The 25,428-nt window shown below is 37.2% G+C and overlaps 1 protein-coding gene across 18 annotated transcripts in view; it reads right to left on the minus strand.

Annotated features, from left to right (window-relative positions):
- LOC118590901 (sarcolemma associated protein) overlaps positions 1 to 25,428 on the minus strand; it is a 129,197-nt gene that overhangs the window by 33,315 nt on the left and 70,454 nt on the right. For 4 of the 18 annotated variants that reach the window (XM_036198712.1, XM_036198703.1, XM_036198704.1 and 1 more), the window contains 6 exons: positions 24,336 to 24,473; positions 22,271 to 22,439; positions 22,134 to 22,184; positions 21,649 to 21,699; positions 15,714 to 15,776; positions 1,523 to 1,582 (listed from right to left, as the gene is read on the minus strand). In XM_036198712.1, coding sequence (XP_036054605.1) covers positions 1,523 to 1,582; positions 15,714 to 15,776; positions 21,649 to 21,699; positions 22,134 to 22,184; positions 22,271 to 22,439; positions 24,336 to 24,473 — 532 coding nt within the window. The remainder of the gene's footprint in view (positions 1 to 1,522; positions 1,583 to 15,713; positions 15,777 to 21,648; positions 21,700 to 22,133; positions 22,185 to 22,270; positions 22,440 to 24,335; positions 24,474 to 25,428) is intronic. The other 14 variants (XM_036198720.1, XM_036198709.1, XM_036198710.1 and 11 more) reach the window with 4 other exon arrangements.

A 25,428-nucleotide genomic window follows, 5' to 3' on the forward strand; every position in this document is an offset into this window, starting at 1 on the left:
AAAATGAATTAAACTCACTTGCATGAATTATTTGCCATCACAGATTTAATAAATACCCGACTGAAACAAAGCACCTTGAACACTTGTCCAGTTTGTTCCATGAGATAACAAACCAGCCAAATGCAGCCATTCCCATCTGTAATCTCAGCACTCGGGAGGCTGAGACAAGAGCTCAAGGCTAAACCAAGTTGCACAATGAAAGCCTTTCTCAAAATAACAAAAAAAAACAAGAAGAGACCCAAAAGCAGAAATGCTGAATCAAAACAGGTTCTTCAAAACTATCTATGTATTTTAAATCCATCATTTTTTAAAAATCAGTAATGTTGCACATATCTTTTTCTAAAACTTCACTTGAGTTCAGACAAATATATTCTATCCAGACTTCAGGGAGCACTAAGGCAGCCGGGCACTTTTCCTAAAGAAGCTCCAGTCACCTTCGCCCTCTACTTTGCTTCCAGTCTGAAGTGTCAGTTACTCAATCCACAGATTAGAATAGGCACGGAGATGGTGAAGTAAAGGCTATTTTAAAATCTGTTCTCATCTCACTGTAATAAGATGAAATGAAGTGCATATGTACTAAAAATAGTTTACTATTCTGAAACTGAATGCCTGTTTGCCAGAACAATATTAGCATTGCATAGTCTGTGCATTCTTTCTCCTAATATGGCATCTACTGTGCACAAAACTCAGAATGTAAGCTACCAGACATCCAAATAACACAATCTGTTTAAAAACACTTTAAAAAGCAAGCAAACCACTTAGTCTGACAATACCAAATATACCAAAACCAAGCATTAAAAACTCGGAACTTTCGTTGTTTCAACTGACTAGGATTGTGAAGCTAGTTTTAAATTTTATGCTGGCCAAGTCTGATGAAAGTTCCACTCTAACAATGAACACATCCCGCCTGATTTATTTAACTAGTTTCCCTATGCTTAAAAGTAGCAGTATGAAGTAACCCTTAACTTTCTTCTCTAAGTTTAACAACTGTAATAAAAATAAAGAAGAAAAAAGAAAAGAAAAGAAAAGCTACTTTGGAGAATTACTGGACTGTTAATTATCAAATATAACACAATTTTACATTGGCAAAAGTCATCCACTTTTGTTTTAATCAAATTGATAACAAAATAGAGAAACATTGAATATCATAAAGAATGTTAAAGATACAATAATTTTCAAGATAAAATTTTAAGTATTTTTCACTCATAAAAGGTTTGCATTGTATTGACTAAACTTTTGAGATGAAAATTGAAAACATTGTAGAAATGAGACAGAAAGATCAAAAGCAAACCTACCACAAGCATTAACTTTAAAACCACATTCAAATGACTATATTGAAAGAAACTTTCTTATTTTTTCTTAAAATAGACATCGAAATAGTTTATATAATATCCGATACTGTTGCTAGAGTGACATTTTATATGCTATAAGAAATAAACTCTTGGTTAAAATACCTTGACAATTTAAACTAACTTTCATTATCCAAAGTAACTGCCAGATCATAGGGAAACAGGAAACGAACCTTTTGAAAGCCTTGAGTCTTCTGCCACTTTGGTTAGATGCCCCTGGACAATCAGCTTCTCTGCCAAAGAAAATCAGCGTTACTACCCAAGCTCAAACAGAGCCGCGTTCCCTGAGTGGAGCAGGGCAACACATTCCATGACCAAATTTAAAGATGATAGCATTATCCCTCTGACCAAGCTTCAACAAAAAGCTTGAACCTAGAAAGGGAACTAGAGAACTCAACTTACTAGAATAATCAAATTAGTGCAGAACACTGGGAAAGAATATGCCTCTGTTTTCATTAGATATCATCATATTGTGAAGTCTAGACCTTTGTATAAAGGAATCAAAAGAAACAAATGTGGTCTCTATGCCACGGTATGAAGTTGAAATGAAGCAATTCTGAGAAGGCAGTTCACTTAAAGAAGAGAAACAATACTGTACCAACAGTCCACTCTTTCCTGTTGACACAATTCAGAAAAGAGTCAATATACCATACATCAAGAAATGGATGATTTTAGAAGAGCTAGCTACCGAAAAGAAATAAAAATAACTTTGTGCTTTATCGAGTACCCTCTGTAAGCATTTAATGTATCTTTACAATTTACTGAAAGTCATCTTTTCATGTTCTGCACTTCACTGGGGCAGATAATGTGTCTATTCTGCATATTTCATTCTTTACTCCTGTATTCCAGCTGGTGTCCTTCAATCAATTCCTCTACACTACGAGAAACAATTTTTCTGTTCTCTGACTCTTCAACTGCAATTTAGTCTGCACCCACTAATCAACGACTGAAATCACACCAGCACCACCACGACCTCTAGGTTTCCCAAGGCCACACAGCTCCTTTTCATTTCTTACAGGTTGTTTATCTGCCTTTCTTAAAAACAAAAATAGGTTCCTAGTGGGGAAGGGTAGTAGGGACTGAAGGTTTAGTCTTGTACAAGACAGGTACATACTTAACCACTGAGCAATATTCCTAGGCCTCTTTTTATATTTTATTTTGAGACATAAGTTGCCTGTTGCCTATACTGGCCTTGAACTTGTGATTCTCTTCCTTTACCCTCCCAGGCAGTTAGGAATATAGATGTATGCTACCATATCCACTTTATACTTAGACAATTTGAAAAGCCACTAGTTCTATAAGATGTGAGGCCTAACCTATCCTATCTGTTCTCTATCTTACTCTACTCCACTCCCAAAATACACTTCCTACAAGCACTAACTTTTAACCATTTCCCCATTATTTACATTTACATTTCTTATATTTATTTATTTAGGTTTTTTTTGAGGCAGTATGTCACTACAGAACCCAGGATAGCCTGGAACTCAGAGTCTTTCTGGCCCACCTTGAATGTGATATAGTATTAATAGGCAGACATCACCAGGCCTGTCTATTACGTTTGTATTTTTAAATAATATATTCAAGGAAAAAATTTCCACTGTAGACATTAATCAAAAATCTCTTACACGTGACCATCTTATATTTTACTATTATCTTCAGAGGAATACTATGTTACCAATCTATTTGTATTTTACTGACTATTTACATGTGAGTTATATAATATGCTGTATTTCTTTCCTTAAACAACATTCAGTGTATTAGGAGTTTAAACACTTTTTAAGCTAATATATGGGGTTTTTTTCCAGTCTAAATTCTCACTGAAACAAAATTCCTGATATTATCACACGTCTCCACCCCTCCCTTCCCCAGCTGTTTGTTAGTTAGTTAGTTAAAAGGTAGGGCCTCACTATGTAACCCAGGCTGGCATCCACTTTCAGATTCCCCTGCCTCCACCTCCCAAGTGCTTGTGTTTACTGCACCTCACCCCCACTGGCTTTCCTCAGCCTTTTCTTTTACTGCCTTAGTCTCAACTGTATCCTGCACTGTGCCCCTAACCCTGGGTTCTAAATCTTTGTTTTATTCTCTTTTTATTACTGTAACATAACTTCTGATAATGTCATGAAAAGAAATGGACACGATAAATGATTAGTCACTCTTCCTCTGAAATGCCAGTTTCTGATAGCTCTCTGATAGTTTAAGTAGGCCTCATGGAATACTCTCCTCCCTTCTGGGTTTTAAAAGCACAGTGCTCTGCTGTTTCCTAGCTTCCACTTGGAGTGCAGTGATGATCTGAGTCCTGTCCTTCATGGGTCGTAAGGATTTCTAGTGCTTACAATACCAGATCTGCCTGTCCTTTCTCGGTACTTTGAGGTGACACCTCAATTCTGCGGCATTGAGAAAGGCTTATAAGACCTAGACTAGCCAGGACAAAGCATTTAAGAGATGATCTGAGTTTCCTACTTCCCACCCCCACCCTCCCCACATTACAGGAACTCTTGAATCATCTTTTGAGATGGCAACATAATGGTTAAGACTATTAACCTTCATAAACCTTGAGTAATGATGTGGCACAAAGTGTTCTCATCACAACAGACAAGCATTATAAATAAGAAATAAATGCTTGACAGATTAGCCATTACGAATCCAGAGATTGCTCAGTGATTAAGAAAAAGTGTTCTTGCAGAGAAGCTGGTTCCATTCCCATTATCAACATGGTGGCATGCCCATCTGTAACTCCAGTTCCAGAGGATCTGACACTCTCTTCTGGCCTCTGTGGGCACCAGGCACGCATATAGTACAAATACATACATGTAGGCAAAATAATCATACACACAAAATAAAAATAAAATTTTTTACATAAATAAATAAAGGAATACAAGAGTTTGGAACATAGAGAGGGAGAAACAATAAAAAAAAAGAATTTCAGGGTTTATTTACTGCCATATTATAATTTTGCTTACTAGGAATCTTCTCTTTATCCTTGAAGTTCTTAAATTCCCCTACCTACTCTAGCCCCTTTACTTATAGAGAGAACCCAGGATACGATACTACTGGCCTTATGTCCAACAGCATTATTTTTTATTCTCTCTCAACTAAAATTCACACAGACTATCCATTTTAAAGGAATAATTCAATAATATTTAGTACATTCATAAATCTAAAACATTCCATCACCCAAAAAGAAGCCATTAAGCATTTATTCCCCCACATACCTCTCCAGGCCCTGGCAGGTTCAGATCTATTTTCTATCACTTGATTTATTTACCCTGGATGCTTCATATAAATAAACAATACAGTATGTACCTTGGGGTCTGGATTAGACACAGTGTGTGACGAACTTCCAATACCTTTCACAGTGGGGGAATTATCTTATTCTGTTTTACTGCATATTCATATTCTCTTTCTCTCTTTCTCCTTCTCTCCCTCTCTCTCTCTCTCTCCCCCCCACCCCTCCCTACATCCCAGTTTCCTCTTGTCTCATACCTGAATTTATTATGCACATGTAACATCTTCAGCATAATTTCTTATTTTAGAATTTTTACTTAAAAAATAAATTTTACTTAAAAAATTCTTATCATTTTTATTTTCTAGACTATTTACTTTTTAAAACACTTTGGCTGATTTAAAAATTCTTCTGATTTATCACACTCTTCGAATATTTTACTTGCACTGTACCTTTTAAATGACAATATCATCTTTTCCTTGTTTTACTTATGAAATATCTAACTTTCTGAAAAAAATAATTACATTTTTAAAAAGCTTTCTTCTGCTTTATATATCTTTCCCTGTTTCTTCCCTGGTCACATTTTCCTGTTGCTCTTATATTCAAACCTGGCGAAGTTGCAGAAGTATGACCAGGACACATGGCAGTTCAGGAGACGTATGAGTATCGGTACCTGTATGGATCCTAGTGTCTTTGGTGTCGGAGCTGTGGGTTTAACTTCCCTACTCCCTGAACAGTAGGAAACAGAGCAGAATCCCAATCTCTTACACATGATTTTTTTTTTAATATCTGAATATTTAGCTAACATCTATGTCTTGCTGTAGTCTTTTCTTCCATTCTCTTTGTTGCTGTGACTTTTTAAGTCTTTTGCTATAAATGGATTCACTCGTTGTATTTAATCAAACATTTACAACTGCCTTTTAAAAACTACTTTTACTTCTGGACACCACCCATGCACTCCCATATGCCTGCCCACTCCTTTCTCGTTTCATTGCCCTTTTCTCCATCAGGCTATAATTTAAATATGTGTATTTAGTCTCCAAGATTTTTGTGAATATCAGTAAAACTCATTTTTTCATAGCCTTTATTACCTGCAATTGAACTATTTCTAAATGCTGGTGGCAAGTCACATGTTCTCTTAGTTTCCAGAACTCTATTCTCTACTTTCTAGACATCTTCACCCAGAATCCCACAGGGACATAATCTCACCGTGGCTAAACTGAATTTCTATTCTCTCCCTTTCTTCTGAATGATGTTGGTGTCCCTCCTCTCCTCACAATGATCTTTATTTCAGTCTCTGACAGGATGCTGAAGCTGCCCATTATCTCCACCTTCCTCAATTCACTATAAATTACTGGTGGGAATAGAACGATTCCTTCAAATATTACTATGCACCAGGATAACAAAGACGTAATAAAGCAAGGAAATCAGTTTAATAAAAGTAGGGAGGCATCTTAACACAAATCTGACAGATTTTATAGCTGCCTAAATTATAGGAATATAACTCCTCTGGTTTTTCTCAACTGTACTGATTCTTTTAAGATAAAAAAAACACAGCCAAGCAGTGGTGGTGCACGCCTTTAGTCTCAGCACTAGGGAGGCAGAGGCAGGTAGATCTCTGTAAATTCAAGGCCAACCTGGTCTACAGATGGAGTTTCAAGGCAGCCAGGGCTACATAGAAAAACCTTATCCTGAAAAACAAATAAATGAATAGAATAGAATAAGAAACATATCAAAAGGTTATAATTTATTACTCAAAACTCTCCTTTTTTCATTTTGAGAAAGTGAAAAACAAAACAAGACGAAAAACCTCCAATAACACAAAACACTACTGTAATACATTTAATCCAAAGAAAAGAACCAGATCTCTGCTTCTGGCCCTATCTACCTCCTCACCCATCACCAGAGATCCAAAGAATGAACTTCCATGTAACATAACTTCAGATCGTGAAGCAGCTATCTGACTTGCCACAACTGAAAGAGACAGAGTAGAGGGCTTTTTGTTTTTTGTTGTTAAGCATCCATGGTTGGTGTGAGAGAAGAGATGATCACTCTTACTCTTGTTCCTCCTCTTCTCATTATGGAGGCCATGCTGTCCTAGCACAAGCAGCCTCTTAGCTCAGCCTCCTCAGTGCCACAATTATAGGCATGTGCCACCACATCTGGATATTTTCACATTTAAGCCTTATGTACTTATTGTGAAAAAAAAAAAACATACACTAAATAACATTATTTAAAAGGTATGGGTGTTTAAAAATGATTTTTTTTTCGTTTTTTCGAGACAGGGTTTCTCTGTGTAGCTTTGCACCTTTCCTGGAATTCGCTCTATAGACCAGGCTGGCCTCGAACTCACAGAGATCCACCTGGCTCTGCTGCCTGAGTGCTGGGATTACAAGCGGTTAATTTGCCAGGAATCACACTATCAGTGAAAAATCACATCAAGATTCCTCTTATAACATTATAAACAGAAATGAGCCAAATCACTCAAAAAGTTGTTTTTTAAAAAGCAAATACCAAAAATAAACTCATAATTAATATTAAGATATAATTAAATAATAATTAGTATTCAAATCAAGCTAGCAACTAATCTGCCTCAGAGAATGGCAATTCACTAGCAGAAATGCAGATCCAGAACTTCTCAGAAGGGGCTCCACATTTGCATTTTAATAATTCAGATATCTACACTGGTATTCATTTCTGGTGAAGTAAAATTAGTTAAAGCAATTCTTGCTAGAGAAGACATTCTGGGAGCTGTTTTAAAACAAGAGGAAGGAGGAACAAGCAAGAGAGAAAAGTATTCAGAACTCCAAGACAGGATAACATCATGGTAAAAACAGACCAAGTTCAAGAACAGAAGGAGTGTTTCTACAAAGATAGCACTGGAATGAATTACGATTGTTCTCTTCTGGCAGTTCCAGTGTTAAAGGAGTTGCCAACAACCTTCAATGTATCCTAAACCAGATGAACTAAGAACAAAGAGATCAAATACTAGCAACACCAAATTCTGAATAAAGAAGCATTTTCCTATGATGGGGATATAAACTACTTTGAGTACAGAACCACAATTACTTGTTCTTTATCATAAATAAACTGATCAGGTTTAGACAAGTAAAATTCTTTTATAAAAATCTGTTTCAAGTAGAGTAAGTAGAGTATGTACTCAAATAACCCTGAGCCTGCCATGTCTGAGGCTGACCGCATAGTGATGCACAGTAAATACTGAGTTACCCAGCAACACAGACTCACTGGACTCCTCTAAATAAGGCCTATTTCAATGAGAGTGAAGTCCTAGCCAGAAGAAGGGAATGGAAGATGCCTGCAGAAACTGACTATAATCTCAAAATGAGGATGGGACCAGAGAAACTTTTTTTGAAAACAGTAAAATGAAAAACACCTGAAAATAATAAAAACAAACATGGATTTAAGAATATAAAGGAATGAATTTCACTTCAGGAAACTTGGTAATACAATCAAGGAGCTGACTGTAGGAAAATAGACAGTTTGTCCCTACAAAGCAGACTCTCCGAGAGGAAAGTTTTCTGGCATCCAGCAGCAAAAGCTCTCCCCTTGTAAGGACACACAGCAGCCAGATACACCAAAGAGGCGAGCATCTGTCCAGAGAACACTGTTTCCCTGTGTTCAAGTAAAGGTCTTAAGTCTCCATGTCCTCGTGTCCTTAAAAGGATCCCTCTTCGGAGTGCCTGGGGTTATAGTCCCAGAGGAAACCGCCCCTGGGTGCCACCCCTGGACACCAGCCATCCCGGGAGGACCTGCCCAACTCGGTACAGTTTCCGGCCATTGAGCAGGCCCTATGGGAAGGTTCCCCTTTTCCAAGACTACAGGCAGACCCTGCAATCTCCACACTCTGCCCCCACACCCATTTGCCCAAGACCTCAGCCACTTCTGAGACTCAGAGACCAGCCCCCAGCTCCCATCTGCCCCCGACCAGAGGTGAGTGCCTGGAGTCACATTCAGAGAGGCCCTTACCTGGGTCACAGCCCGGGGCACCAGCCATTCCGGGGAAGACCTGCCCAACTGGGCCCCAGGTTCTGGCCACTGGGCAGGACCCCTCATCTCCACCAGGAAGGTTCCCCCTCTCCAAGACCCTCTGGTGAACCCTACAACCTCCACGCCCTGCCCCCACACCCATCTGCCAAGACCCCAGCCACTTCCTGAGACTTAGAAACCAGCCACCAGCTTCCATCCTGCCACGGAACTCCCATCGGGACCAGAGGTGAGTGCCTGGGTTATAATCAGAAAGGCAACCACCTCTGGACACCAGCCGTCCAGGGAGGACCTGCCCAACAAAACTGGAAAATCTAAAAGAAATGGATAATGTTCTGGATAGGTACCACATACCTAAGTTAAATCAAGACCAGGTAAACCATTTAAGTAGTCCAATAACACCTAAGGAAATAGAATCAGTCATTAAAAGTCTCCCAACCAAAAAAAACCCAGGACCAGATGGTTTCACTGCAGAATTCTAACAGATCTTCAAAGAAAACTTAATACCAATACTCTTTAAATTGTTCCAGACAATAGAAGCAAAAGTAATATTACCAAACTCTTTCTATGAGGTTACAATTACCCTGATTCCTAAACCAAAGAAAGAGAACTACAGACGGATCTCCCTCATGAACATTGAGGCAAAAATACTCAATAAATTACTGGCAAACAGACTCCAAGAATACATCAAAACAATTATCCACCAGGATCAAGTAGGCATCATCCCAGGGATGCAAGGGTGGTTCAACATAAGAAAGTCCTTCAATGTAATACACCATATAAACAAACTCAAAGAAAAAAACCACATGATCATCTCACTAGAGGCAGAAAAGGCATTTGACAAAATCTAACACCCCTTCATGATAAAGTTCTTGGAGCGATCAGGAACACAGGGAACATACCTAAACATAATAAAGACAATTTACAGCAAGCCAACAGACAACATCAAATTAAATGGAGAGACACTCAAAACAATACCACCAAAATCAGGAACAAGGCAAGGCTGTCCCCTCTCCCCATACTTATTCAATATAGTACTTGAAGTTCTAGCCAGAGCTATAAGACAACAAAAGGAGATTAAAGGGATAAAAATTGGAAAGGAAGAAGTCAAGCTCTCCCTATTTGCAGATGAGAGGATAGTATACAGGAGTGATCCCAAAAATTCAACCAAGGAACTGATACAGCTTATAAAAACCTTCAGCAACATAGCAGGATACAAGATCAACTCAAAAAAATCAGTAGCCCTCCTATATACAATAGACAAACAGGTTGAGAAGGAAATCAGAGATACATCACCCTTTACAATAGCCACAAATGATATAAAATACCTTGGGGTTACTCTAACTAAGCATGTAAAGGACCTATATGACAAGAACTTTAAGTCCCTGAAAAAAGAAATTGAAGAAGATGTCAGAAAATGGAAAGATCTCCCATGCTCATGGATAGGCAGGATTAACATATTAAAAATGGCGATCTTACCAAAAGCAATCTACAGATTCAACGCAATCCCCATCAAATTACCAACACAATTCTTCACAGATCTGGAAAGAATAATACTCAACTTCATATGGAAAAACAAAAAACCCAGGATAGCCAAAAGAATCCTGTACAATGAAACAGCCTCTGGAGGCATCACGATCCCCAACCTCAAGCTCTACTATAGAGCTACTGTAATAAAAACAGCTTGGTACTGGCATAAAAACCTACATGTGGACCAATGGAATCGAATTGAAGACCCTGACATTAACCCGCACACCTATGAACATATAGTTTTTGACAAAGAAGCCAAAAATGTACAATGGAAAAGAGAACGCATCTTCAACAAATAGTGCTGGCATAACTAGATATCAATGTGCAGAAGGCTGCAAATAGACCCATATCTGTCACCATGCACAAAACTTAAGTCCAAGTGGATCAAAAACCTCAACATAAATCCAGCTACTCTGAACCTGATAGTAGAGAAAGTAGGAAGTACTCTTGAACGCATTGGCACCGGAGAGCACTTTCTAAATATAACACCAGTAGCACAGACACTGAGAGAAACAATCAATCAATGGGACCTGTTGAAACTGAGAAGCTTTTGTAGAGCAAAGGACACAGTCAACAAGACAAAGCGACACCCTACAGAATGTGAAAAGGTCTTCACCAACCCCACATCTGACAGAGGGCTGATATCCAGAATATATAAAGAACTCAAGAAATTAGACATCAAAATGCCCAACAGTCCAATTAAGAAATGGGCTATAGAACTAAACAGAGAATTCTCTACAGAGGAAGTTCAGATGGTTGAAAGACATTTAAGGAATTGCTCAACATCCCTAATTATCTGGGAAATGCAAATCAAAACGACTCTGAGATACCACCTTACACCTGTCAGAGTGGCTAAGATCAAAAACACTGAAGACAGCTTATGCTGGAGAGGATGTGGAGCAAGGGGAACTCTCCTCCACTGCTGTACAAGGGAATGCAAGCTTGTACAGCCACTTTGGAAATCAATATGGCACTTCCTTAGAAAATTGGGAATCTATCTCCCCCAAGACCCAGCTATACCACTCTTGGGCATATACCCAAGGAATGCTCAATCATACCACAAGGGCATTTGCTCAGCTATGTTCATATCAGCATTGTTTGTAATAGCCAGAACCTAGAAACAACCTAGATGCCCTTCAACTGAAGAATGGATAAAGAAAATACGGTACATATACACAATGGAGTACTACTCAGCAGAGTAAAACAATGACATCATGAGGTTTGCAGGCAAATGGATGGATCTAGAAAAAAATCATCCTGAGTGAGGTAACTGAGACTCAGAAAGACAAACATAGTATGTACTCACTCATAGTAGGATACTAGATGTAAAACGAAGATGTCTAGACTGCTACACAACTCCAAGGAGGCTACCTAGAAAACGGGACCCTAGGAAAGACACAGGGATCACCCAATGACAGAGAAATGGATGAGATCTACATGAACAACCTGGATGACAGTGGGAGTAATGAAGGGCAAGGTTTGAGGAAAAGAGAGCTTAGGGGAGCAGGAGATCCCAGCTGGATTAAGAACAGAAAGGGAGAACGAGGAATAACAGACCATGATAAATGAAGACCACATGAGAACAGGAATAGGCAGAGTGCTAGAGTGGTCCCCAGAAATGAACAATGTAGACTGCTGGCAATGGTCGAGAGAAAGCCTGATCTGACCTAGTCTGGTGATCAGATGGCCAAACACCCTAACGGTCGTGCTGGAACTCTCATCCAATAACTGATGGAAGTGGATGCAGTGATCCTCGGCCAGGCCCCAGGTGGAGCTCCAGGAGTCCAATTGTCGAGAAAGAGTAGGGACTGTAAGAGAGTGAATTGTTGAGACCAAGATTTGAAATGCACAGGGACAAATAGCCAAACGAATGGAAGCACATGAATTATGAACCAAAGGCTGTGGAGCCCCCAGCTGGAGCACGCCCTCTGGATAAGTGAGACAACTGAATAGCTTGAACTGTTTGGGAGGCACCCAGGCTTTGGGACCGGGACCTGTCCTTAGTTCAAGAGCGGGCTGTTTGGAACCTTGGGCTTACACAGGAACACTTTGCTCAGCCTGGAAGGAGGGGACTGGACCTGCCTGTACTGAATCCACCAGGTTTAAATGAATCCCCAAGGGAAGTCTTGGCCCTGGAGGAGATGAGAATGGAGGGGAGGGCATGGGGGGAAGGTAGAGGCAGGGACGGGACGGGGGAGGACAGGGGAACCCAAGGCTGATGTGTAAAATTAAAACACAAATATAATAAATAACAAAAAAAAAAAAAAAATCAACAAAAAAAGGTTCCCTCTTCATCTTTTCGTGCAGCATTCAAGTTAAGCTAGTCAAGTGACAGAGTTCATTGATCAAATAACACACATGGATAATATGTTAGCCCATACAGCATCTTTGGCAAAGACAGGAAGTGTCAATGCATCTTCTAAGTTTATAAAGTAAACCTCAAGTACTGAAGTAACTAAAGTCTAGAAGGAAGACAGAAGGAGCTCCGTCCTTCCCAAACCCTCAATCCTGAAGATAAGCTCTTGCTTAAATGCTTATCTCAGCTTTTAAACAAGTCTGAATGAAGTTATCTGATAATTTCAGACTTTATGTAATTTTATACAGAATATTTACAGATTGGGAATTACGCAAAGAGTTATACTTAAACCTGTCTAAAGCCCACATTCTTTCCCTAGGATTAAGAGCTATTCTCTAAAAGAATTTTTTTTTTTTTTAAATACAGTCTGACTTTCCATACAAGGAAAATAATGAAATGTGTTCCTGCTCAGTTAATTTCTACAAAATCAAGCTGCTCTCTCTTATTGGTTCATGCAGGTAAGTTTGAATATTTCCCAACACATTAAATACAGATGAAGAATCCAATAGAAGCAAATCATATGCTTTTATCGTTTTTAAAACACTGACTTTATGTTACATAAGCTTGGTAAATAATAAAGACAAGGTATGGACACTGGCCTTTTAAAAGACTGGAAACAAACGTCTAAAGTACTACTGCACACTGAATACATACTTTGTGATAGAGACCAATCAACTTCAGATGCCTAGCCATTTAAAAACAGCAAAAGAGATTGTGTATGGCTGTCAATACATAATCCCAAACTACTCTAAAACTCTTTCGGTAAGTTTACCTGAACAAGGGGTTTGCTGGATCTCCTTGCAAATGACATGTGGTAATACTCATTAAACTTAATGCCTACATGAACCTCCTAACAACAACAAGGCTAGAGGTGACCCCTCCTCCAGTAATCATATATTTAGGAGCCAAATTAATTTGGAAAAATTGAGCTAACATCTGGAATCATCAAAAGTAAACTGTTGCTACCAAAAAGTCAGAAGCCATGTTCTAACAAAGCCCCTCTCAGACACTCAAATAGAGTTGAAACTTTCACTATTTGCATTAAAGATCGAGATGTGCAGGAGCCCCTCTGTTTTGTTTCCTGATCTTTGCTCTGCCTTTGCATATAAGAACCCAGTTTATATTCTGCCTTTCCTTCTGTGGACCAGAGGTTCAGTATTTTCCCATGCAGTCACACCGTCTACACGAACATCACTTGATGGGTTAACATTCTCACTGTGGGGATCTGCTGTAACTTCTATAATTTCTGTTTTCTTAATGCTTGCTGGCGGCTCATTTTCCCACATTAATATGATGTAATAAAAAATCTCTAAGCAGATTTTCTTCATTTAAAATAGATATTAAACTACAGTTATACTTTATATTACTTTAAATTGAATGTGAATATAAATTAGACATTTAAAAAGGTTTTTCATTTCCTTTTTTAAATACGCAAGTGATAAGGAGGTCTGTGACCTTTATTTGTTACTAACAAAATAAGGACTTCTGAAAATTACAACTCAGCAAAACATTCTTTGGACAATTCTCTCATTTGTTGGGCTCAAAACACAAATTCTAAAGGCTAAAAAAATTATATAAAAGTAGCATTATACATACATACATACATACATACATACGTGTGTGTGTGTGTGTGTGTGTGTGTGTGTGTGTGTGTGTGTGTGTGTTTAAAATTTCTTCTAGGGTCTGGGTTTAAATTTATGTCCTCTTGCTGATTTCAGTGGATCTGAATCATCTTGCCCCAAAGAAATCACTGTCCCAATTCCCATGAGTGAGATGCAGTAGTCAAAATATAAAAAAATTTTTAAAAAAGCACCAGTTTGGTTCACAAGTATTAAGAGTTTAGAAAAATGGTACATTTATTAGATAAACTACCTTAAATAGATTTAAATTTTATTGCAGCATCTAAAACTGAGAGGAAAATAAAAATAGCAGCTCTTCTAAAAGCATTTAATGCAATTACATATTTTTTCTAAATATCTCCTGGGAATTATAAATGCGACCCACTGAAAGTATATGCTCTAATTCGAGGTGTGGCCCTTATAACCTCAAGTTGTCCTGGAGTTAAGAATGGGGCAAACACATATGCACAGACAGCCACAAAATGAGATATGGATAAAAAACTAGGAAACCGTTCATTTCAGAGGTAGAGGAAAGGAAAAAATGCTTGAGAGTATTTACCTGACATGAAAGAGTATACATATAAACCAGACTCCAGTATATATGGAAACCTTTACTTGTTACTAAAACCACCAAGAAAATGTCATTACTTTCTGTTAGAGATTTAAGCCGCTATATGGTTTTTAAATAAAAAGAATTAACTACATTTTGTTTAGAACTGGGGGGGGGGGGAGGGTGTGAACGGACGTCTAAATCAACAAGAGTCAGCCTACATTAAATACTCCTAATGACAGCCTTGCAGGACTTGTGAACAGTGGTCAGCCAAATCAGAGTGTAAAACAACTTACTACTGCCCATGCCCTAAAATAAAAAGCTCATACTGTACTGAAGGCCATCTTTGGATCTAAGATTCCCAAAAGACTAGTTGGCTTTTAATAGCTTTATTTAATCTAAGACATGTATTTGAATCTCAAAATTCAATCTATCATAGAACTAAATCTTGAATAAAGAAGCTGTATTATTAATATTTCTTCATCAAGTACCCATATAGAAAGTTTAGGTGTGAGCAGGAGAGATGGGTCAGCAGTTAGGAGCTGCTCTTGCAGAAGACCTGGGTTTGATTCCCAGCACCCACATGGTGGCTCACAACTCTCTGTAACTCTAGTTTCGGAGGCTCTGAAGCTCTCCTCTGGCCTCTGAAAGCACTGTACACATGGTGCACAGACACACACACAGGTAAAACAAACAAATCCACACATAAAAATAAACATCTTTAGAAGATAAACTTTAGGTACTTCACACCCTAGACAGTCTGTTTATCCCCTGATAAATGACTTTGAATTAGCAAGCTTGAATTTCTTCGTGTGTGTGTGTGTGTGTGTGTGTGTGTGTGTGTGTGTGTGTGTGTGTGTAGGGGTCACCAATATGATATGTTCTGCTCCATATGAGGAGGCAACTGCAATTAGAATACTTTTCTCAAAAGAGAAAAACAAACAGGTTTACTGATGCCTGAAGATAGTTACTTGCACACTTCTACTACAACAAATACATTGATTCCCTTGTTTTTCCTCTCACTTCTTAATCTTAGTCCCTGATTTCATTAAAATCAATGAGAAAAATACTCTTTACTCACTCTGGCATTCTATGAATTGATGAATAAAAGTGCAGTCCCCGCCACTCTTTGAAAGCAAGTGCTCTAATAAAGAAAGAAAGACCTTTAAGGACATAGTTTGTTGCTGTCTTGAAATAAACAACAACAGCAAAGGTTTAAAAAATGAAATATTTTAACACAGGTAATTGAAAAGGACTAATAAAGTTGGATATACTCTAACACATATTTTGGAGTTCAAAACTGAAAGTTGTAATTTATATAATCACTAGTTTCCTCTGAATGGCTAGCTTTTAAAGGTGCAGTTTTTATCCACAGAGCTGAAAAAAAAAAAAAAAAAAAAAAAAAAAAACAAATATATTGCTTTAAAAAGCTTTTTCCACTTTTCATATGTACCTTTCTCCATAACAGGTTTGCAAATCCTCTGAAGTGATTTTTGTGTTTTTATTGTTGAAATAATTTCATGTTCTAACAGTCTCTCTTCAAAGATGTTGGTCTTAATTAAGATGTAAAAGGTAAAAATTTTAAGAAGGTATAAAATCAGCCAGGCATGATAACATACACCTGAAATTCCAATATTTAAGAGAATGAGGCAGAAGACTGCCATCCATGAGTTTGAGACCAGCATGAGCTATACAGTGACTCTCCAGAGAACTTGGACTACAACATGAGCCTTATTTAAAAAAAAAAAAAAAAAAAAAGTTGGGGAGAGGGTTACCATACAATATTTTTTTTAATTTTTAAGGAATTGATGAGATAGACATTTTTATACATTCATTTTCACAAACAGCTTCCCATTTAAGTTCCTTAATCTATACCACATATACCGTTACAACATTATACTGTTTATCTCCACCCAAATTACCATGTTTTACACAGTTGAACAAGAGCTTTATTAATAGTTTTGCTTACATCAGAAATAATCCAGTTTTGTAAAAAGTAGAATTAAAAAAGAGAAAATTACACAGTAATTAAAGAGTTCCAGCGCTTTTCTTACGAGAGTCTTCACTAGTTCAAAGATCAAAGGCTAATCTGTAGATCCAGCTAACATCCTCTAGTTACGTATCTGTGTCTTTCAAAAGTACCCAAGAAATTCCAGAAGGTTTAGCGTTAAAAGGCTGTGTTCCACACGGTAACTAGCAGGAAGGTCTAAACCTGACACCTGGACTGAGCACCGTTCACCATCAACTCTCGCTCTTCTCACCTCAGCCCCCCACTTCTCTCTCGTCCTATACTCGTATGTGCATTTGGCACAACTCGCTGTTGTGATAGTGCCTCTTGACATCTTTCCTGTTAATTGCTTTCTGAAACTTTCTAATTTGTCTTTTTCCTTTACCTAGTCACACAGTACCCAAAGAACCCACGCTAAAACAGGGGGAGAAAGATGAATACAGCTTTTGTTTTAGAGAGATGAATAAAAAGTACAGTACAGCCCCAAATGGAAGAAAAAAAATGAAAAGTTAACTGCAACAAAAATCTGGAATTAAAGTAGTAATTTAAACAAATAGAATCTGTCAACAAGCTAACAAAAACCCCCAGTATATTAGAAAATGTCAAGGTAAAAAGTTGGTTTACATAAACTCTAAATTATAACAACACTTTCAAAACTCAAACTATACAATATCACGTTAAGTGTGGAAATGTGTTTGGGTAGGTAAAGGAAATACAGTTCACATATGTGACAGTTTTATGCAGTCATAAGATGAAATTAGAACATCTGCAAGAAAATGAATGGAACTGATGATAAGCATGTTGAACAAGATAAGCCAGACTCAGAAGGGCAAACAGCACAAGTTTCTCTCAAATGTAAAATCTAGACTTACATGTATATAACACACATGTTGTGAAAGTAGGAAGCGATTATGTAGGGTGAGGAAGCAGCCTGAAAGGATAATGGGGGGAAAAACAAATCAATCTCTCTGTCTCTCTGTCTCTCTGTCTCTCTGTCTCTCTCTCTCTCTCTCTCTCTCTCTCTCTCTCTCTCTCTCTCTCTCTCTCTCTCTCTCTCTCTCTCTCTCTCTCTCTCTCTCTCTCTCTCTCTCTGTCTCTCTCTGTGTGTGTGTGTGTGTGTGTGTGTGTGTGTGTGTGTGTGTGTGTGTCTGTCTGTCTGTCTGTCTGTTTGTGTGTGTTCTAGCTTAAACCCACTCATTTATTTGATAGGAAAGCAAAAGGAACCATTGGGGAAAGAAAGAGAATCAGTGAAGAGGCAAATAAGGAAGGACATATATGCACAAAAACATCAGAAACCTTCATGTATGCTTACCCAAAAAATTAAAAACTTACTTGGAAACAAACTTGAACATACCTACAAGCCTTTATGACACTATCTGAAATGAAATTTCAGACCAATATTAATCAATTTCTGGTGACTAGGTGGTCTGGATGAGAATGGCCCCATATGCTCCTATATTCAAATGCTTGGTTCCCTAATTAGTGGAACTGCTTGGGAAAGATTAGGAGGTATGGCCTCGTTGGAGAAGGTGTGTCATTGGGGGTGAGCTTTGGGGTTTCAAAAGCTCCAAACCAAGTCCTGTCTCACACTCTCATGGCATGGAACTTGCAGATCAGATGTGAGCTCTCTACTACTTCTCCAACACCATGCCTGCCTGCCTGTGCCATGCTTCCCACCATGATGACATGGACTCATCCTCTGCAACTGTAAAACCCCAATTAAATGCTTTCTTCAACTATAGTTGGTCATATATGGTCATGGTATTTCTCTACAGAGCAACAGAACAGTAACCACAACACTCACTGTTACTCAAAGATCACCCTTTATCTATTCTAGTGTTACATGAAAGAACCCAAAAGGTCATAAAAGGATGTTGGAAACCCTGGAGCTGGAGTTAGAGGTGGTTGTGAGCTGCCATGTGGGTTCTAGGAATCAAACCTGGACCCTCTGGCAAAGCAGTAAGTGCTCTTAATCATTGAGCCATCTCTCCAGTGCCCTATGTACTATATTTTTAATATCTGAATCCAACCCTGAAAATATTAAATAGACTGGCTTAGGTAACATCTGTTACTAAAGTAAAAAAGTAACTACATATGTGCCATATCTACAAACGCACCTTTTACGTGCATAAGACAACACTGTCACAGTCTATATAAAGCATTTCAAGCATTACACTTAATCATCTATTACTTGAACTCAAGTCCTTAGAAATTAAGTTGACACAAATACAGAACATATTATCAATCCAAAAGAAATCAGATGTTTATTGGAAGGAAAACTAGTCTCTATGATATTGGTTAAAATTAAAGAAATGGAAAAAAGACAAACACAGAAACATAAAATAACCATTCTTTTTATAATGAATTTTTTATATAAATGAGTTTTCTTATGGATTACGGTTTTCTATATAACCACGTTGTAGCTATGGTACTATGGTGGTATTTTACTTGTGCTGAAAAGTGATTTTATTTGTATGTTAATAAATAAAGTTGCCTGGGGGTGAGAGCTAATAACAAGCCATTTAGCAGAAGTCTGGCAGTGGTAGCACACACCCTTAATCCTGATCACATGACAGGCAGATATCTGTGTGTTCAAGGACTCAGCCAGCATAGAGATACATACCTTTAATCTCAATACCAACCATAGAGACCTGGAGGTTTGTACAGACAGGCAATGATGAGGAGGTCATGTGGTTGGGTTTACAACCAATGAGAAGGCATAACAGGAAGTTAATAAAAAGACAGATACACAGGAAGTAGATGTCTTTCAGAGGGGAAGGATGACAGAGACAGGGAGGGGTAAGAAGGCGGTCTTGGTCTTAGCTCTTGGCTGCTGCTCTGACCTCTTGGGCTTTTAACTCTGCATTTGGCTCTGTGTTTCTTATTTAATAAAACCATTCAGAATTACATCTACATGCTACTATAGCCATTAATTGAACATGCCACCAAGGCATTTAAATATGGCTCATTCTAACAGAGATATGTGGTAAGCATAAAATAAATACATAATTTCAAATACCTACTAAGGAAAATTAATGTAAACTGCTTCATTAATAATCTTAAAATACTAGTTAAATGTTTAAATAACATTTTTGGTATTGTTGGTTACATAATATTTAGTATTAAAATGTGTTTTACTTGCTTCTTTTTAAACTTTACTGTAGTTACCAGAAAATTTTAAATTTTACAATTGTTCTCATATTGCTTCTAGACAACACTAATCTCTGTTTTAATATATATTTAAATAATCCTTATTTTAAAATGTAACAAAAAATTATGGTATAAAATCTCTGCTTATAAAAAAGTTAAGTCATTTCAAAAAGAGTTCACTGGAAGTAGTATGAACTATAACATCTCTAGACACTACTGACATCTCCTCTTGCACCTATATTTAGTATTTTCTCTACTACTTAAAGCATGATGCTAACTTAAAAATTTATGAAAACTATGGCTAAGAACGTTAGTGATGTTTGAAAAGGTAAATTATCTTACTACAGAGTCCATTCCACAACAAAATATGGCATAATGAGATTTGTGTATGCGTAAAAACTTACTGTCAAAATACCCTACTAGTCATTCTCATGCTACTTAATTTATTGTCAACAAGGCCCCAAATGCTTTAACAATGGAATAACTATAGCAAGGAGTTTCCCAGAACAATATAAAAATTTATTTTAACATTAAATTAAGAAGTCTATGACTATTTGCTAATAGGAAAGCAGTCTACTAGTCTAAATTTTCTGGCAAACTTTTACATAGTAATTTGACAACTCTAGTTAAAATATGGTTTTGTATATATATAAAGATAATTAATTCAAAAAAAATAAAAGTTCTCAGTTTGCATTGATGTAACACTTGACACTTATTCAAGGAAATAATGGATTTAAATAAAAAGTATACAATCAGAAAGGAAAAGACAAGCAAAATAATCATGGAAAACATAAAATTATTTAAGGAAAATGAGTACTTCCAAAGATTAACTCATTTAACAAAAATTTCCTAAATTCTTTTAATGAATAGTAATTAAAAGTTTCAGTAACATGAATATAAACTACACCTTTAAAATTTCTCAATTGAAACTTAAAAATTCAAATCTGAAAACTTAAGGCATTTTACAAAACACACAGAGTAGTCAAACAGCAATGGCTAATTTTTTTTTTTCAAGAATCCTAAAATGCTTAATATATGCAATATTAGACCATGACCAGCTTACATATATACAATTATCTGGACCTACTTTGGCAGTTACTATAAGAACTTTTTTTTTTCCTTTTTGTAATGCTGGACTTGAACCCAAGGCATAAACTAAGAAAACTCTTGAAGCTACCTCTCCAGCTCACCCATTTTTTATTTAAAACAAATCAAAAGAAACTACTTAACTTTGACCCCTTGTCATGAATGATAAAGATATACCCTGATATGTGGAAAATAGTTTCACTAGAAGTTCTATTTTGGACCTTGATATCTTCTTCTAACTCCTGTATATTAAAATGAGATGATAAGCACAGCAGTATGCACTGGACATAATTTTATTCCTTTAATACTCCAAACATCCAAAAACTACCAAAAGATTTTTCTAATGAGAGAAATCTCATTCTCTGATCAATAAAACAGATGGATAAAGAAAGTAGTTTCCGCGAGTGGAAGGGTCCAGTGGGACATTAAATAAGCTCACACACTGCAAATGGAGACCTGGAAGCCGAGCATAAAGGAACGAAACAGTGGTAGAGCTCTCGGAAGGTAAGAGCCATATAAAAAAGCCACGGCTAACAATGAACACCATTTTCTCATCTCAATTTCCACATAACAAGGGATATCTAAGGACAGATCACATCTGTGTCTTAGACTATAATGAGAAGCTGGATTTTAGAAGACAAAACTCAATGATATGTGAACAGTTATAAATGTGTTTCATCCCAAGCACTAAAAATCACTAAGCATTTAGCTCTCTGTCCTGCTTAAATGATAAAAGAAATCATGAAAAAAAAATTTAAGTTTTTTACGCTACCTTTTTCTGTGCTCCCATTTATTTTAGGTAAGAAGTCATCAACTTGTATCCCTAGGATTAAGACAGGATATCATTGCCTGATCAAAGAAATTATTAACTTTAAAACTGGCTTCAAGTGTAATTATGGCATTTCATATTCCTACTCACATTGACTTTGTATAGAATACTATATTTAGAAGAAGAGTTCAAGTGGCCATTCTTAATAATTCAGGTTTGGGGACCTTCCAAAGAACCTCAAAACAAAAAGGATCCTACTACTGTTCAGTCTTAAGACCGTCTCAGAGGCAGAAACTTCATGTCTCAACAACTAAACAATGGTGCCCTCTGGTGGCAATCGTGAATATTTTAAAAAGAGGGTTTTCTAGAAGTGTGACCTTTGATTCTTGATATGTACAATATCAAATGAAAGAAGTGACCAGTGTGAGAGTAAACAATGTGAACAGGCAGAAGCTCAGTGAAATATCTTTAAATAAGGCGACACCTACCTAAGCTGCTGCATTCTTTAAGAGTTTTCTCCTGCAGATGTTCTAACCGTACTGTAAAAACAGTCCAAGAAAAAGATATTTCACAGACAAAGAGAACAAAAATCAAACAAAAACAATTTCTGTATCAGCTAGCTTACCTTGTAAAGCTGTTAGCCTTTCATTGGTGAAATCATTGTCAGCTTGCAAAGCTTCTATTTTTGCCTGGAGCTCCTGCTCTTTTTCTTCCATTTCATCTATTTTATTCTGTAATTCTTTCTTCTCAGCTTGTCCCTTCTGCTGGATTTCCTCTTGTTTTCCCTCTGCTACCTGTTGAGTAAGAATCTTCCGTCACTTCATAAAGCCTCACATTGCTTTAAGTAGCCTAAGGCGAGGACTGACTTCATTCACTTATATTTCTAAGGCATGGATTCAGAATTACAGAACGTATTTATAAAGCTGATTTCTAAAGCAAACAAAGACTTGATGTCAGAAGTGATCTGTACTGAGGTCACTACCACATGGCACTGAGAAGGGAAAAACTTAGGAGCAAACATGCAGGCCCAAGAGATAAGCAAACAGATAAGGGGTCAAAATTAAATACTCCACGGTTTTTAAATGGGAAATATATTCCCCAAATATACTATTATTACAACTTGTTTGTACGTTCTAAAATGGAACATTAATTTGAAATTATAAACTATTCATGTTTGGCTAAAAAGATGATGGTACAAACCCTTCAAACACATTTCTCTTGACAAGATCTCCCTGAACTACCATAAGTGATGCTCAGCCTTCTCTGACAAAATCCTATCTTGTAGGCCTTTATTCCAAACGTCCCAGAGGGAAGAGCAGCTAAAACAGACCCAACAGCACAGCTGCAGGCTCAAGAACAAAACCAGGGTTCAGAGAGATTATCCAAGCTCCCTTTGAGTTTGTTGCAGCACAAACAGTTGGTCCCTAACTTTGAGAAGACCTAAAAATGAGTAGGTTTTAAAAAGCATCAAACTATATTAGATTTTGTTATTATTTTTTCAAAACTTTATTATTATTGTGTATACATATGTATATATGATGCATGGTAGGTGCACATGGAGATCAGAGCACAGCTCTGTGGTAACAATTCCTTCCACTTTTACATGGGCTCCTGGGAATGAAGCTTGCATAACTTTACCCTATGAGACATTGTATTCTGGCCTTGGTTCTCTTTTTATAATTTATTATTACTGCATGTATCTCATTCTGGCCCTTGATTGCCTCTCTTTATGATTTATCTATCATTTTTGTGTGTGAGTGTGAGTGTGTGTGTGTGTGTGTGTGTGTGTGTGTGTGTATACGCCTACATGTCTGTGTGTTTACATGTGTGTATGTTGTACATGGCTAAGGTCTGGTGCATGGGTGCCATGGCTCTCACACGGAGATTAAAGGACAATTTTGGGGATTCTCTATCCTTCCACCATGGGTTCTATGACCAAATTTAGGTCTTAAAGCTTGCATGAAAAGTGTCCACACTCTAAGCCACCTCACCAATCCATATCATATTGATTCTCATCTACTTCCAAGTATATATTAGAAGATGCTGTTCTTCTCTATATCATTTCTATCTTATCTATAGTATATGCTGAAGTAAATACTAAAAAATTACTATTGCAAGGCACTCACCATATTTCCATCCAGGAAGTACATCTGTTTTAAAGGATTTCAATTGTCAACAGTAATAGAGGATGGACTAAACAGAATACATTTTCTATTTTCACTTGATATTTCAACTTTTTCAATTTTATCAAATTTTACATTAACAACTATTGAGTGATGCATAAACTTTTAGGCTGTTAGTATGCTAAGAGACTATTAGCTTAGTATGCTTGCAGGTAGATTAAATACAAACTGTGATGGTTTGAGTAAGAATGTCCCTCACAGGTTTCTATGTTTGAATACTTGGTCCCAGTTGGTAGTGCTGTTTGGGAAGGTTTAAGAGGTATGGCTTTACTGAAGGAAGTAAGTCACAGGGATAAGCTTTGAGGTTTCATAAGCCTCAAGCCAGTCCCAGTGAGCTCTCAGCTTCCAGCTCTGGTGACCATACCTGCTTGGTGCCACACTTCCTCTCTATAATGCTGAAACAATCTTATTCTCTGGAACCTTAAGCCTAAATAAACCCTTCCTTCTATAAGATGTCTTGGGCATGGTGTTTTCTCATGGCAGTAGAAAAAGAACTGATACACATACCTTTAATTTATCAGACAAATCTTTAATTTCATTTACCGCTCCATTATATTTATTGGCTAATTCTCTTAATTCTTCCTGAGTCCGTTCATTCATTTCTTTCAGGTGGGTACATTCATCTTCAGTATTACTCAGACTTCTCTGTAATTCAAGGTCACAGGCAATTCATTTACAGTAAATGTGTACTTATTTAAAATTTATCATAAATTCAGTTTGTAAAAACTGTAGCTACAGACTATTCTACATCCATATTTGGGCTAAATTTATATAAAACAGAGTTAAAAGACAAAGCAATTTCAGTTTATTTTAAGAACATTTATACTAAAACACAACAAAGAATTTCTTTTTTTAATGTTGGGGGCAGAAAGAGCTACCTATTATTTATACTTTAAAAAGGTCAACTGATATGACTTTAGGCCTTGAAAATATTTTAAAACCACCAATTCCTTTTCTATTTGTTTTTTGAAGCAATACTATGTTACTCAGGCTGGCTTCAAATTCACTATGGAGTCCAGGCTCACCTGAAAATTCTAAATCTCCTGCCTCAGACTACCAAGTGCTATAATTAAAAGTATACTCTATTATACTCATCTCTAAGTCAACAATCCTTAAAGTAACTTTAATATGAAAATAGCAATACAGCTTGAAACTTTACTTGTATGTCCAATTAATTAAGCAAAAATGCACATAAAGCCCATACTATAGAATGAGGCCATAATACAAACTATCCAGGTCCTCACACATGCTAAGCACATGCCCACTGAGCTGAACTCTCAGTCCCAAGAATCACATTTTGATCATTCCTAGGACCTAGAAGAACTCTCCCATAAACTCCTAAAGCACAAGATAGTTAGTCTAGAGCTCTGGTTCTCAACCTGTGGGTCATGACCCCTTAGGGGGCTTTACTTAAGACCATTGGAAAACACAAATATTTACATTACAATTCATGACAGTAGCAAAATTACAGTTATGAAGTAGCAGCGAAATAATTTTATGGTGGTTGGGGTCACCACCACATGAGGAACTGTATTAAAGGGTTGCAGCATTAGGAAGGTTGAGAACCACTGGTGCAGAGGATAGGTAAATTGGTAAAGTT

This window comes from Onychomys torridus, chromosome 9 (genome assembly GCF_903995425.1).
Source record: "Onychomys torridus chromosome 9, mOncTor1.1, whole genome shotgun sequence".
Taxonomy (NCBI): domain Eukaryota; kingdom Metazoa; phylum Chordata; class Mammalia; order Rodentia; family Cricetidae; genus Onychomys; species Onychomys torridus.